Source organism: Bactrocera neohumeralis, chromosome 4 (assembly GCF_024586455.1).
Source record: "Bactrocera neohumeralis isolate Rockhampton chromosome 4, APGP_CSIRO_Bneo_wtdbg2-racon-allhic-juicebox.fasta_v2, whole genome shotgun sequence".
Lineage (NCBI taxonomy): Eukaryota > Metazoa > Arthropoda > Insecta > Diptera > Tephritidae > Bactrocera > Bactrocera neohumeralis.
Window position 1 is genome coordinate 45,117,639 of NC_065921.1, and position 12,486 is coordinate 45,130,124.

The following is a 12,486-nucleotide window of genomic DNA, read 5'->3' on the forward strand; positions in this document are numbered from 1 at the left end:
TCGAAAAATTTCAATGTCTTAAAAATTAAAATGTTGGCCATCCGTAAAGTGGGATGTAAATATTATTCTTCCTCTTTATTGGCGTGGACACCGCTTGAGTGGTTATATTATCTTCTTTTGCTTTCCCTGCCGAGTACTACTTCGAATACCGTCAGAGTTGGATCGTTTTCATGACCTAGCCGCTGTTTCTTAATTCGTTGAACTTTGTCAATGTCGTCGTATATCTCATACAGCTCATTCGCCGTTGCCAACGCGCAAAGGGCCATAAGTCTTTCACAAAACCTTTCTTCCGAAAATTCGTAATGCCGACTCATCAGATGTTCGTATCGTTTATGCCTCTGAACTATATAGCAGGACGGGGATGATTAGTGACTTGTAGAATTTGGTTTTTGTTCGACGAGAGGGGACTTTACTTGTCAATCGCCTACTCAGCCCGAAGTAGCACCTGCTGGCAAGAGTTATTCTCCGTTAGATTTCGAAGCTGATGTTGTTGGTGTTAATGTTGGTTCTAAGATAGACGAAATTATGTACGACTTCGAAGTTATGACTGTCAACAGTGATGTGGGAGCCAAGTCAAGTGGTGTGTGGATCTTCCTTTCACGAGAGATTTCCAAGATTAGGCGCTTGGTGGAAATCTGGTCGATTGTAGATTTTTCAGATCTAAAGCCACACTAATAAGGTCAAATCACTTTGTTGACGGTGGGCTTCGGTCTTTCACATCGTATGCTTGTTAGAACCTTTATGCGATTTTGAGGAGGCGATATAGCGGTGATTGGCTCAGATTGTGGCGTCTCGACTTGCGGTCTTAATCCAAGTATCCTATGGGTTGCCAAAAATCATCCGTTTGGAGGCAAGCTAAAGTGAGAAGGCGAATTACCCCTCCCCAGGATTGTGTGCTTGGTTTGGTCAACCACCACCTAAAAAACATCCCAAGTGAAAGATCAAAACAGCCTCGGATAAGAGATTCCCCTTTTGATAGCATGTAAATATTAGGTGTTTCAAATACAAGGTGGAGGTCGGCCTACAAAAAGAAATCGTAATAATTTTTTTAATCAATATATTATATTTATTTTTTTTATTCTACAGCAAAATTCATTTTATTTTATATATTTAATTTTTTTTTTTTTAATTATGGACCGAAAATGACCTCCATACTCAGCCTACCACCTACACCTAATAAGAAAATAAATCATTGCGGCCTGAAGGGTTGAAGTCGGGATTGCCTCAACTATCGACTTAATGAAATACTTCAATTTAATATGATTTCTTGGTTTTGTTTTGTATACCTCATGCTTGACATAATCCCACAAAAGAAAAATTGGTGCAGTCAGGTCAGGTAATCTGGCCCCAATCCCCTAGCGCAAAGTGGGGTTTCTTAATATTAATTTGTTTTCAAATTTTAGTTGGAGCTCCACAATAACCGGTATGGCTATTGCTCCATCTTGCTGCAACCATACTGCATTGAAAGGGATACATCTTTGGCGCAGTTCTGGGTAAAAAAAACTCATTCAACATCTTTAAATAGCGGTGCCCATTGATATTTACTGTTACACCGTTCTCTTCAAAGAAGTACGGCCCAACAATGCACCTGGAAGAAACTACTTTTTATACTCTCGCAACAATGTTGCTAACGAGAGTATTATAGTTTTGTTCACATAACGGTTGTTTGTAAGTCCTAAAACTAAAAGAGTCAGATATAGGGTTATATATACCAAAGTGATCAGGGCGACGAGTAGAGTCGAAATCCGGATGTCTGTCTGTCCGTCCGTCTGTCCGTCCGTCCGTGCAAGCTGTAACTTGAGTAAAAATTGAGATATCATGATGAAACTTGGTACACGTATTCCTTGGCTCCATAAGAAGGTTAAGTTCGAAGATGGGCCAAATCGACCCACTGCCACGCCCACAAAATGGCGGAAACCGAAAACCTATAAAGTGTCATAACTAAGCCATAAATAAAGATATTAAAGTGAAATTTGGCACAAAGGATCGCATTAGGGAGGGGCATATTTGGACCCAATTGTTTTGGAAAAGTGGGCGTGGCCCCGCCCCCTACTAAGTTTTTTGTACATATCTCGGAAACTACTATAGCTATGTCAACCAAACTCTACAGAGCCGTTTTTTTAAAGCATTTCCATATACAGTTCAAAAATGGAAGAAATCGGATAATAACCACGCCCACCTCCCATACAAAGGTTATGTTGAAAATCACTAAAAGTGCGTTAACCGACTCATAAAAAACGTCAGAAACACTAAATTTTACGGAAGAAGTGGCAGAAGGAAGCTGCATCCAGGCTTTTTTTTAAAAATTGAAAATGGGCGTGGCGTCGCCCACTTATGGACCAACAACCATATCTCAGGAACTACTTGACCGATTTCAATGAAATTCGGTATATAATGTTTTCTTAACACCCTGATGACATGTACGAAATATGGGTGAAATCGGTTCACAACCACGCCTTCTTCTAATATAAAGCTATTTTGAATTCCATCTGATGCCTTCTCTGTATAATACGAGTATAAACATTAGGAACCAATGATGATAGCGGAATAAAACTTTACAAAAATACGGTATTTGAAAAATATTTAAATGACGAATAATGAAATCTCGATTATCACTTTACCATGCGAGAGTATAAAATGTTCGGTGACACCCGAACTTAGCCCTTCCTTACTTGTTCTTGTTTACATTTCAGTTAAGAAAACAATTACATATCTGTACCATGTTTAAGTGCTTACTTATGGCACTTTATAGGTTTTCCTTTAATGGCGTTTTGTTGTGGTGACAGTGGTCTGATTACGCCTATCTACGAACTCGACTTTTTTGTGTACCAAGGAACCGTCATACCAATTTTCATCAAGATATCTTAATTTATACTCAAGTTACACCTTGCTCTGACAAACGGACAGACAGAAAGTGACCCGTATTTCAACTTTTCTTACGTACAATCGTTAGGTGAACAAAACTATTATACTCTGTAGCAACATGTTGGAAGTGTATAAAAACCAATACACTAAATATTATGAGTTTTGTTAAACTAGTTGACTTTAGTTGTACGCCAAAGATAAACGTAATCAGTCCAGTCCTCTCTCTAGCCCAAATACGATTCTATTTATCGATTTTCCAATTGTCTTTATATTGTTAGTGTCGGTCAATATATACATATTTTATTGGCATTAAGTAAACATCTTATCTTTAAAGTAATATAATTTGCTATAAAAAAATTAAAGTAAACGGTCCAAATGTTAAGCTAATCACCATATACTCAATGTGTACTCTCCATACCTTTGGTTGCCTTGGGTATGGGTTAGCGAGAGATACTTATATCAATAAATTTCTATGAGAATATAGAAGAAATTTGGTCTCCTTAGCCTCATACATCTAATATAATATATTCGTCACTTTATCTGACTTTATAACGTATGTATCGGTGTAATTGAAAACATCGCTTAAAATTTGAGGACATTATCTTTGTCTGCATGCGAAATTATACCTTCCTTACTTGTTATCAGAACTTGTTTGTTATCTATAAGTTTAAAGAATGTTTCATTTTCTTTTTATGACTAATACCAATATAAATAGCTAATACTGAAAATAGCTACAACATTAATCCTCTGATGGCCCAAATAACCCAGTTAGTTTTGGTTTTTGGAAAGAAGTGTTCTTCGAACATTCCAGTAGCGGCAAAAGTTCTTAAACAATTTTGTTCATTGATTATTGAGGTAAGAACTACTATCATGGATAAGTTCTTAAAACACTGGATTAATGGGAAGAAATTCGAAGTTGTCAAATTATGTTCCATAAATAATGGGAAAGTATACCCGTTTAATAAAAAATAAAATAAAAAACTATTTGGTTGGTTTCTATGTCGAACCTTTGAAATCAGACTATATTGGACCATATTTTGCGTTACAAAACCTTTTTAAAATCAATAAAAATGAATATATCGAGATTTATATCTTTACTATATAGCTTCAAATATGTTTATTCTTTACGAATTAGTATGTGTGAAAACGTTCATAAATAATTTCATTTTATTTTTGTTTTTGTAACTGTAAAATGTTGTGTAATGAATTTAAAAAGTGTGTTTTAAAAATATTGAAATTGTTGCATGTCCATCGTAGACTTCATTTTCTATGTCCTAATGGTTATTCCCGCACATAAGTGCCTAAGTAACGGTCACACATGCCACAATAGTGCGCCGTGTTCATGCAACTGCCAATGCAATATGGTAGACAAATGAAGCAATAAAGTCTGAAAGTAGAAAAAGAGGGAGTGATAATAAAATGCATGGAATATAGTATTATTTTGTTGTAAAAGCAAGAGTGGTGGGTATTTTTGAAAATATGGTATATTCTATAAATTAGAACAATTTAATAAATGTTTAAAAGCGAGTATTTCAATAAGAGCGCCAAAAAAGATTGAGATATCAATGAAATTCTTTATTCCTGTGAAAGTACATTCAATGCCATTATGTATGGCCCGCTTGCAGAAGTCCAGACGCTGAACCCAATTTTCGACAGTTTGCAAGCATAAATCAATTTCAGGTTCGATATTCGTACGAAGTTCATCAATCATGTTTGGCTTGTTGGCATAGATCATAGACTTGACATAGCCCCACAGAAAAGAGTCTAACGGGGTCAAATCCCTCGACCGAGGCGGCCAATTGACTGAGCCACCTAGTTCACCAAACTTGGTTTTCAATAAATCGATTGTGACATTCGCCGTGTGGCTTGTGGCGCCGACCTGTTGGAACCACATATTGTCCAAGTCCATATCATCCAATTCACGCCAAAAATATTCAGTTATCATTGAGCGGTAGCGATTCCCATTCACAATAACGTTCCGGTCTTGATCATCACGGAAGAAGTGCAGATTACAATGGTGACTATTGGAGTACGTTTGAATTGCTGCCTCACCAATAACTCATATTTTGCTTATTGACGAAGCCATTCAGCCAGAAGTGAGCTTAATTTTTGAAGATGATGCGCTAGCGGCAGCAATATTCTCGACACTAGCGGCACTTCTTTGTCTCACTGGCACGAGAACCTTTTGAACTGTGCCTGTGGATTAAAATTTTTCACCAGACGCTTAATTGTTAATCTGACAGGACGATTATGACGACCATAAATAGGACGTAGCGCTCTTAAAATAGAGGCCACTGACTCCGAATTTCGGAAATAAATTTTAATAATTTCGACTCGTTTTTGGATCTTTCCATGATGAAATGGCAAACCTTACTGAAGAGAAATGTAAAAAGAGCAGGAAAAAATATGGTGTCGTTTGCATTTTGTATTGGCCTACTTTTGCAGCGACCCTATTCAAAACCCCGTTATATGAATTATGCCTAAATTATTTGGCAACTCTTTTCTAGAAACTGTAGTAAAATACTTCGTTCACTAAAGTTTAACGTTAATATTCGGTCAATAATGTAAACTAATTTTTCTTCTGTAATTAAAAAAAAAATATATATATGGCAACTCTAGAAATTTTCGAATCAGAAATGTTAATTAAGCACCCAAAACTATAATTATTACTCACTAATTTATGCTGGTAGACTAAATTGGGAGTTTCATAAAATATATGCATGTAAATTAGGGTGGTCCATTAAATATATGGTTTGAATTAATTATTTCAATATCTGTAATTAACACCAGGTATAAAAGTATCAGTTGTAAATTTTGGTGCTGATTAAAGACACGAAACGGAAAAATTAGCACTTTAAATTTTGTAAATAGTTTTTTTTTTTTTAAATTTTTTTGAGAACCACCCTAATGTACTCATAAAACTCTAGTAAATAATGATATAATTAGGATTATGAGGTTAGATTTATAATTTTCAGAATAACAATGCGCTCTAAAAATTGTTTTTTAGAAATATTTGCCCTTAATTTATCGTTCTTTGGCTGTAAAATAAATTTATTGGCAACACCTTAAACCAAAAACTTACTGAAAGAGACACAGCAGCAATGCGATCAGATGCGTGCGTGATGTGGGCCTGAAGCGCAGACGTGTGCGTGTATAATTGTGGCAATAGGGACACTGTATATCCACCGGCACTGGTCCGTATATAATCGGCGCACCCGCTGTGCATAAAAAATAAGAAAAAAATTAAGTGAAACTATTTCATTTTCCCACAAATATTTGAAGGTTGCCGCACTTACGCGTAATTACAACAACATGCGATGGGTTCGCGGTCGTGGGTGCGGCACCTGTTGCTTGCGCGTAGCTGGGCGGCGCGGGTGGCAATAAAGTCTGCTGCTGCTCGTTGGGCGGCACCGCTTGCTCTAGTGGGGCTGTTGGGTAGATGCGCGACGGTGCTGATGACTTGTCATCCATATTTATTTGACTTGAATAAGTATTCACTAATAATAAACACACTTAATGAAACGATTACTAATTAATTTGTTGTAATAACAAAAATATTTTCTGCTTCTTTATCTTTTCAGTGAGTATTCAACACTTTGTTCTAATTGCGTTCTGGCCGTCTGACAGGTGTGACAAGCCGTTACTATTGCACTCATTTATCAAACCAAACTGTGAGGCGTTCGTGTTCGACGAGCGTTTGTCGATTTCGGGCGGCGATACAATTCAAAATCGAAAAATAGAGAATCGAAAAAAAAGCTATAGGTAAGCAGGGAAAGCGAGTCGATGGCAAAGGCAAATCCATATAATGTACCTATATTAAATATGTACATATGTATATGTATGTGAGTGTGTAAAGATAATAAAAATTACAACGACAAAGAAAATAAACAATGAAACCACCTATCGATACATAAATACTTGCATTCCTAAACACATATACATATATTTAGACTTACCCACACACGCACATTGGCAGATCTTTTGTTATCAGCAGCACCGGTAGTGCGGCGAACGCTTCAATTTTTATCATCGACATTCGCGGTAAGTTTTCAGTTCAAAGCGAAAAAGACCGCTGAGCGGAGTGTGTAAGCGCTTTTATCAATATTTCAATATGTACTCACACCTCTGGTCAATTAATCAATATCCGCTCAATTCGTTTCTCTACTTTACTGCATTCTTCTTGGCGATAAAGAATCATTTACTTGTGTATGGTATATTCAAATTCTCTACCAATCTCTCACTCTCTCTCTCTCTCTCTCTCACACACTTTATTCGTGGTTACAAGATTGTTTTGTGACAATTTAGTTACGGTAGAGATATTTACTCTCACTTTTACCTGGCATTCATTAAGTTGGAACGGTTTTTGAAGAGGACGCAATCAGCTCGACATCACGATCAGTTCAAGATCCATTGATGTGTATAGAGCCCGAGCGATATTTAAAGAACTTCCGTTAAAAAAAGAAAGAACGTTAACTTCGGTTGCACTGAATACTCTTCATAAATACAAAACGTTCCCTACTAAAACTCGATTTTGATCAGTCAGTTTGCCTGGCAGATACTATATGCCATAGTGACTAAATCTCAGCAATTTTTCCGGAAATTATACCATTCTTCAACTTCTTTATTGGCGTAGTCACCGCTTACGCAGTTATAGCCTGTTACAACCGTTCCAGTCGCTCTTCTTTTTCGCTGTTTGGCACCATTTGGATATTTTAAGTGCAGGTCATCAGTTCCAGCAGGAAGCAGTTCCTCCTTCACTGCTTCTCCCGGCGGGTACTGCGTCGAATACTTTCAGAATTGGAGTGTTTTCATCAATTCGGACGACATGACCTAGACAGCGTAACCGCTGTTTCTTAATTCGGTGAACTATGTCACTGTCGTCGTATAGCTCATACAGCTCATCGTTCCATCGAATGCGGTATTCGCTGTTGCAAATGCATAAAAGACCATTAATTCTCCGCAAAACCTTTCTCTCTAAAAGGAGGATGGAGCCTTGTAAAGAAGTTCACGCAAGTGGGGAAAGTGATATGAGCGCCATTCACTTGGGAGCTCACGACTTCAGGTCTTAAACCAAATATCCTCTGGGTAGCCAAAACAGCCAAAAAAATATCCGTTTGAAAGCGAGCTAAAGTAAAAAAAAACGAAACATCCCCCCCCACTAGTTGTGCGCTGGGTTTGGGACCCGGCACGTAAAAAAAGAAGAAAACAGCTTCGGATAAGAGACCTCCCTTTTGATGACGACTACTGCAAACGTACTAAAAGATATCTCGTCAGATGAAAAATTGTTCCATACAAGCACTTAATTCCGATCATTCCGTTTGTATTGCAGCTACATACATATATGGTACAGAGGTACGATCTGAACATTGTATGTATCGATATCTCAAAAAATGAGTTCATGTATATACTTATGTAGGCAGACGGACATGGTTAAATCGACTCAGCTCGTCATGCTAATCATTTATGAATAAATTATATACATATGTAGAGTACTTGATGCCTTCTTCTAATTGCTACAAACTTCGAGGCATAATAAAAATAGAAATTGTTACTCTTGTGACAGAATTAGGTTTATTAGGTTGGCGCGGTTTTGAAGAGAGCAGTTCACGCGACAGTGAAGTATAAGGAGACTGAAAAAAATTAAAGTTATTTGGATTGAAAAAGCGATAAACTCTCATTTTTATATTAAAATTAATGGGGTAGGGGTGCTTTTGAATAGATTGCGATCAGATTCGGTGTATGGTTGGTACCCAGCAAAATATGAAGGTATTATTAATAATAATAATGGGTTGTCAAAAAAGTCTTGCGGTATATTTATTGAATTTTTTTTTATTGAATTGAAATGAATTTTTGATGACTCATGCCCAGCTCTTGACCGATGCTACGGCTGCTACTATGCCGGTCTCTTTCGACCAATTCAGCGATTTTATCGCAATTTTCGACGACAGGCCTTCCGGAGCGTGGTGCATCTTCGACCACCTCTACACCAGAACGAAAACGTTGAAACCATCATTGTGCGGTGGAAATGGAAACTGTATCGGATCCATAAACTGCACAAATTTTATTGGCGGCTTGAGATGCATTTTTGTCTATATCCTAGTAGTACTGTAAAATATGCCGTATTTTCTATTTATTTTACTCCATGTTTGCGACGCTATAACTCACGAACGACTTAAAAGAAACGACGTGTTAGCGCGTGAAATGAGCTTTCCAAAAAGGTGTAGCATGACCCGATGCGACGAATAAAATTAGAAATACGCGCTTTCAGCGCCAACTAGCGAAAATACCGCAAGACTTTTTTGACAACCTATTATTTTTTTCTGTTGAACTGTGATTTCTTAGAGTAAAGACCAGTTCGAGATCAAATAGTTGAGGCCCTATTATAGAGAAAAAAAATATATTGCACTTACTCATACTTAGTATCGGTCTAAATCTATTTTTTAAAACTTTAAGAAGCCAACAGAGTAATCACTTGTTATATTTGTGTTATGTCAGGAGTCAAAAAAAACTTAGATTTAGATTAGAGACGTACTACATATACCACGTAATAATAATAAGCGCCATTGTAGGAGTGCAAAAAGACTTCCCCAGTAGTTTCTCGAAAGAGAGTAATCACTCCGTCCATCAAATAAGTGAAAGTTTAGATAAGGCCTTGGATGATTTTACAGCCAGCCCTAACTGAGATCCTCCAACGTTTTTTAGTTTGGTTTGTGAAGAAGATATCAGTTCCATTCATGATAATATTACTGTCAGAATTACGATGGGCTCTCGAGCTGAAATTGATGTAAACTAAAGTCATCTAGACTAATTTGTCGGAGTCTCATTGGGATAAATAAATATTAATTAATTCAATCTGGACATAACTTCCAATTATGTTATAATTTTTTATCTCGAAGACAGGTGCTCCAACTCTAAGGATACACTTTTTCTTTTGAGTGGAGACTTTAGTTGTTGTTTGAGTATTTGTTCAGTAATTTACTTACTTGGTTAGTTGGGTGACACTTTTTACTTTGAAATTACATACATAGATTGCTGAAACAAATAACTTCCCTATGAGTTGGATATATTTTGATATATCTGATGAATGGTATAAAAAGCTTAAAAAAATTCGGTTCTCTGAATTGTTAAATTCACTTGAATTATAATCAGTGATAACAAAGATCTCCTCGTTATTGTCAATTATCTTCAGAGTACTGTTTGAAAACTAACCAGATATTGGTTAGTCGCCATCTGAAAATGGCCCTAAAATTCTTACGTCGCATTCCAATAAGATCGAAAGCCATACATTTTCACTACATAATCTATAATTTATTATTAATATTCGACTTTCACGACCGCCATACTTTTATCATCAAGTAACAGTTCTTAACTGTAAAGGGTCGTAATATTTCAATAAAACCAAATTTTTTGTATTTTAAATTTGCCATGAAGTTTCTTCAAAATATATATGTATGTCCCAAAATTTATGCAAGATTGGAACTAAAATTTTAATAATTTTTTTTTATTGAATCATAAAGTACAGAGGAATAAGACATGCGGCGAATGTCCCTCACGGCCTCCATACACATACACACTCAATTGTTGAAATTTCGATGACTTTTCTGCGTAAAGCACGCGTGGTTGAGGACTTGTGGCAATGGATTTGTGATTTTAATTAGTCTCATAACAAAAAAATTTAATGGTGGTTAATCACACGATCTAGGGGGCCAATTCTGATGGTCAAGATAATCGGCCTACTGAGCGTACTATTCACAACACCATCACTCATCTTGAGACTCAGCTTTAATTTTTAGATAATATTCGACCGGACTGACGTATGGAACGACTTGGCGCATTTTACGTCGAGAACTTTAATTGAAAGTTTTTAAAATACAGCTCTGGCATGAAATGAAGCCGCTCGACGTTCCCAAGTGACAACGCTTTGGGCTCTTGAAAAGTTCTAAGAAGAACCGACGTTTTCAAGACAAATTTTTTTCAGCGGAAAATCCCGCTTCGATTCAGGGCTTGGGACAAAATATCACGCGTGTCATTCACCAGTTACCAGTCGAAATGCTCAATCGAGTCATCAAAAATTAGATTCAACGGATGGCCAAAGAATGTTCTTTCGAACGACAATAAACATTTCCTATTAAATTTAAAGTTTCTGCGTTTTTTCATTAAAAAAGTAGGTAAGCTCGAAATGGACCACCCTTTAAAATAGCGCATATTTTCATAGATAATATAATAATTTCTGTTCATCTATGCTAGGTGAATGCAGGACGGTGGTTCACCAAATGTGTTTTATTTATTGATTTTCCTTATTTACTTCAATTATACCTGTATATACTTGTATGTATGTAAGTATCCCGAATAAAGCAAAATAATTGAGCATCTACTGTATTCATTATTAAACATTTTTTCTCCTTTTTCCTCAATTTGTGCCAAACATTGTGCCAATAAGCTGATTAGAGTAATTTTCGTCAACCATTACTGGTCGTAGCTGTCTACCATGTATACTTAGTATATATTTATATGTGTGATTATTCATTCATACCAGGATGTTATATGTTAGTACAACCGATTTTAGTCATTAAGCGTGATGTTAAGTGTTCTAATAATACAAAAATATGAAAATCAAATAATGTTATTGTGATTGCCTGGCAGTTTGATTAATCGGCACTTCAATGCATTAAAAAAAGCTTATATACACATATGTATGTACGTAGTAAATATATATATGATAAGTAAATTTTGTCACGATTATTCATTTATAGATCCAAACAATTTGATTTTCAAAGGGGTTTTCACAGCTAAAAATTACACCTATGTATATGTGATATCTAATATATGTATGTACTATATGTATGTAAGTGCATACATGGGTTATTTGTACATACTATATATACATACTGATTATAGTTTTTCAAAATTTCCAGCTCGTTAGTGCAAATAATAATTTTGCTTAATAATTTCACTGTGATACAGAAATGATATTGCTCATTCGCAATTTATTAAATTAAAGAAAATAAAAAATAGTAAAATTCCGATTTTAACCCACAGATATATTCTTATGCATATTTGAATGATTATACTACTCGAGAATAAAGAAAGTTTTAACTAGCTTGTGATGCTGTGTATTGTCTTGGTGAAAATCACTTTCTCTTTCTTCAAATGTGAACGTTTTTCTTCGATTTCGTCCTTCAAAAATTTGCTTTTCAAACGGTCTAATAACGCTATGTAATAATCTGCTTCTTCTTTATTGGCGTATATACGCGGTTATATCAGAGTTTACATTGAAGATTTCAAGTATACCCAGGTCCTTCTCCAACTGGTCTTTCCAATGGAGTGGAGGCCTTCTTTGATTATTCAATACGCATTCCAAAATACAGACGCCATAATCTTGCCACCCGACTGTTGTTTTTTACCACGCTTTGAAGCGGATTTGTCCTGTGCAGTCCACTGAGATGACTGTCGATTGTACTTCGGTATGAAATGAACCATGTTTCATTCAATGTCACATATCGACACAAAAACTCGAGTTTATTAGGCTTGAACATCTCTAAACACTGCTCCAACTCATCACCTCGTCGTTGATTTTGGTAAAAAGTGAGCTCGTGCGGTACCCACTTTGAACAGAGTTTC

The 12,486-nt window shown here is 36.2% G+C and overlaps 2 protein-coding genes across 2 annotated transcripts in view; one reads left to right on the forward strand and one right to left on the reverse strand.

Annotated features, from left to right (window-relative positions):
• The window catches only part of LOC126754571 (craniofacial development protein 2-like), a 484,843-nt gene that overhangs the window by 424,827 nt on the left and 47,530 nt on the right, over nucleotides 1-12,486 (forward strand). The window lies entirely within an intron of this gene.
• Nucleotides 3,945-6,600, reverse strand: LOC126754648 (lipopolysaccharide-induced tumor necrosis factor-alpha factor homolog). The gene is made up of 3 exons (XM_050466771.1): nucleotides 6,162-6,600; nucleotides 5,948-6,083; nucleotides 3,945-4,252 (listed from the first exon to the last, which is right to left on the reverse strand). The coding sequence occupies exons 1-3, from the start codon at nucleotides 6,334-6,336 to the stop codon at nucleotides 4,147-4,149; spliced, it is 417 nt and encodes a 138-aa protein (XP_050322728.1). The 5' UTR covers nucleotides 6,337-6,600; the 3' UTR covers nucleotides 3,945-4,146.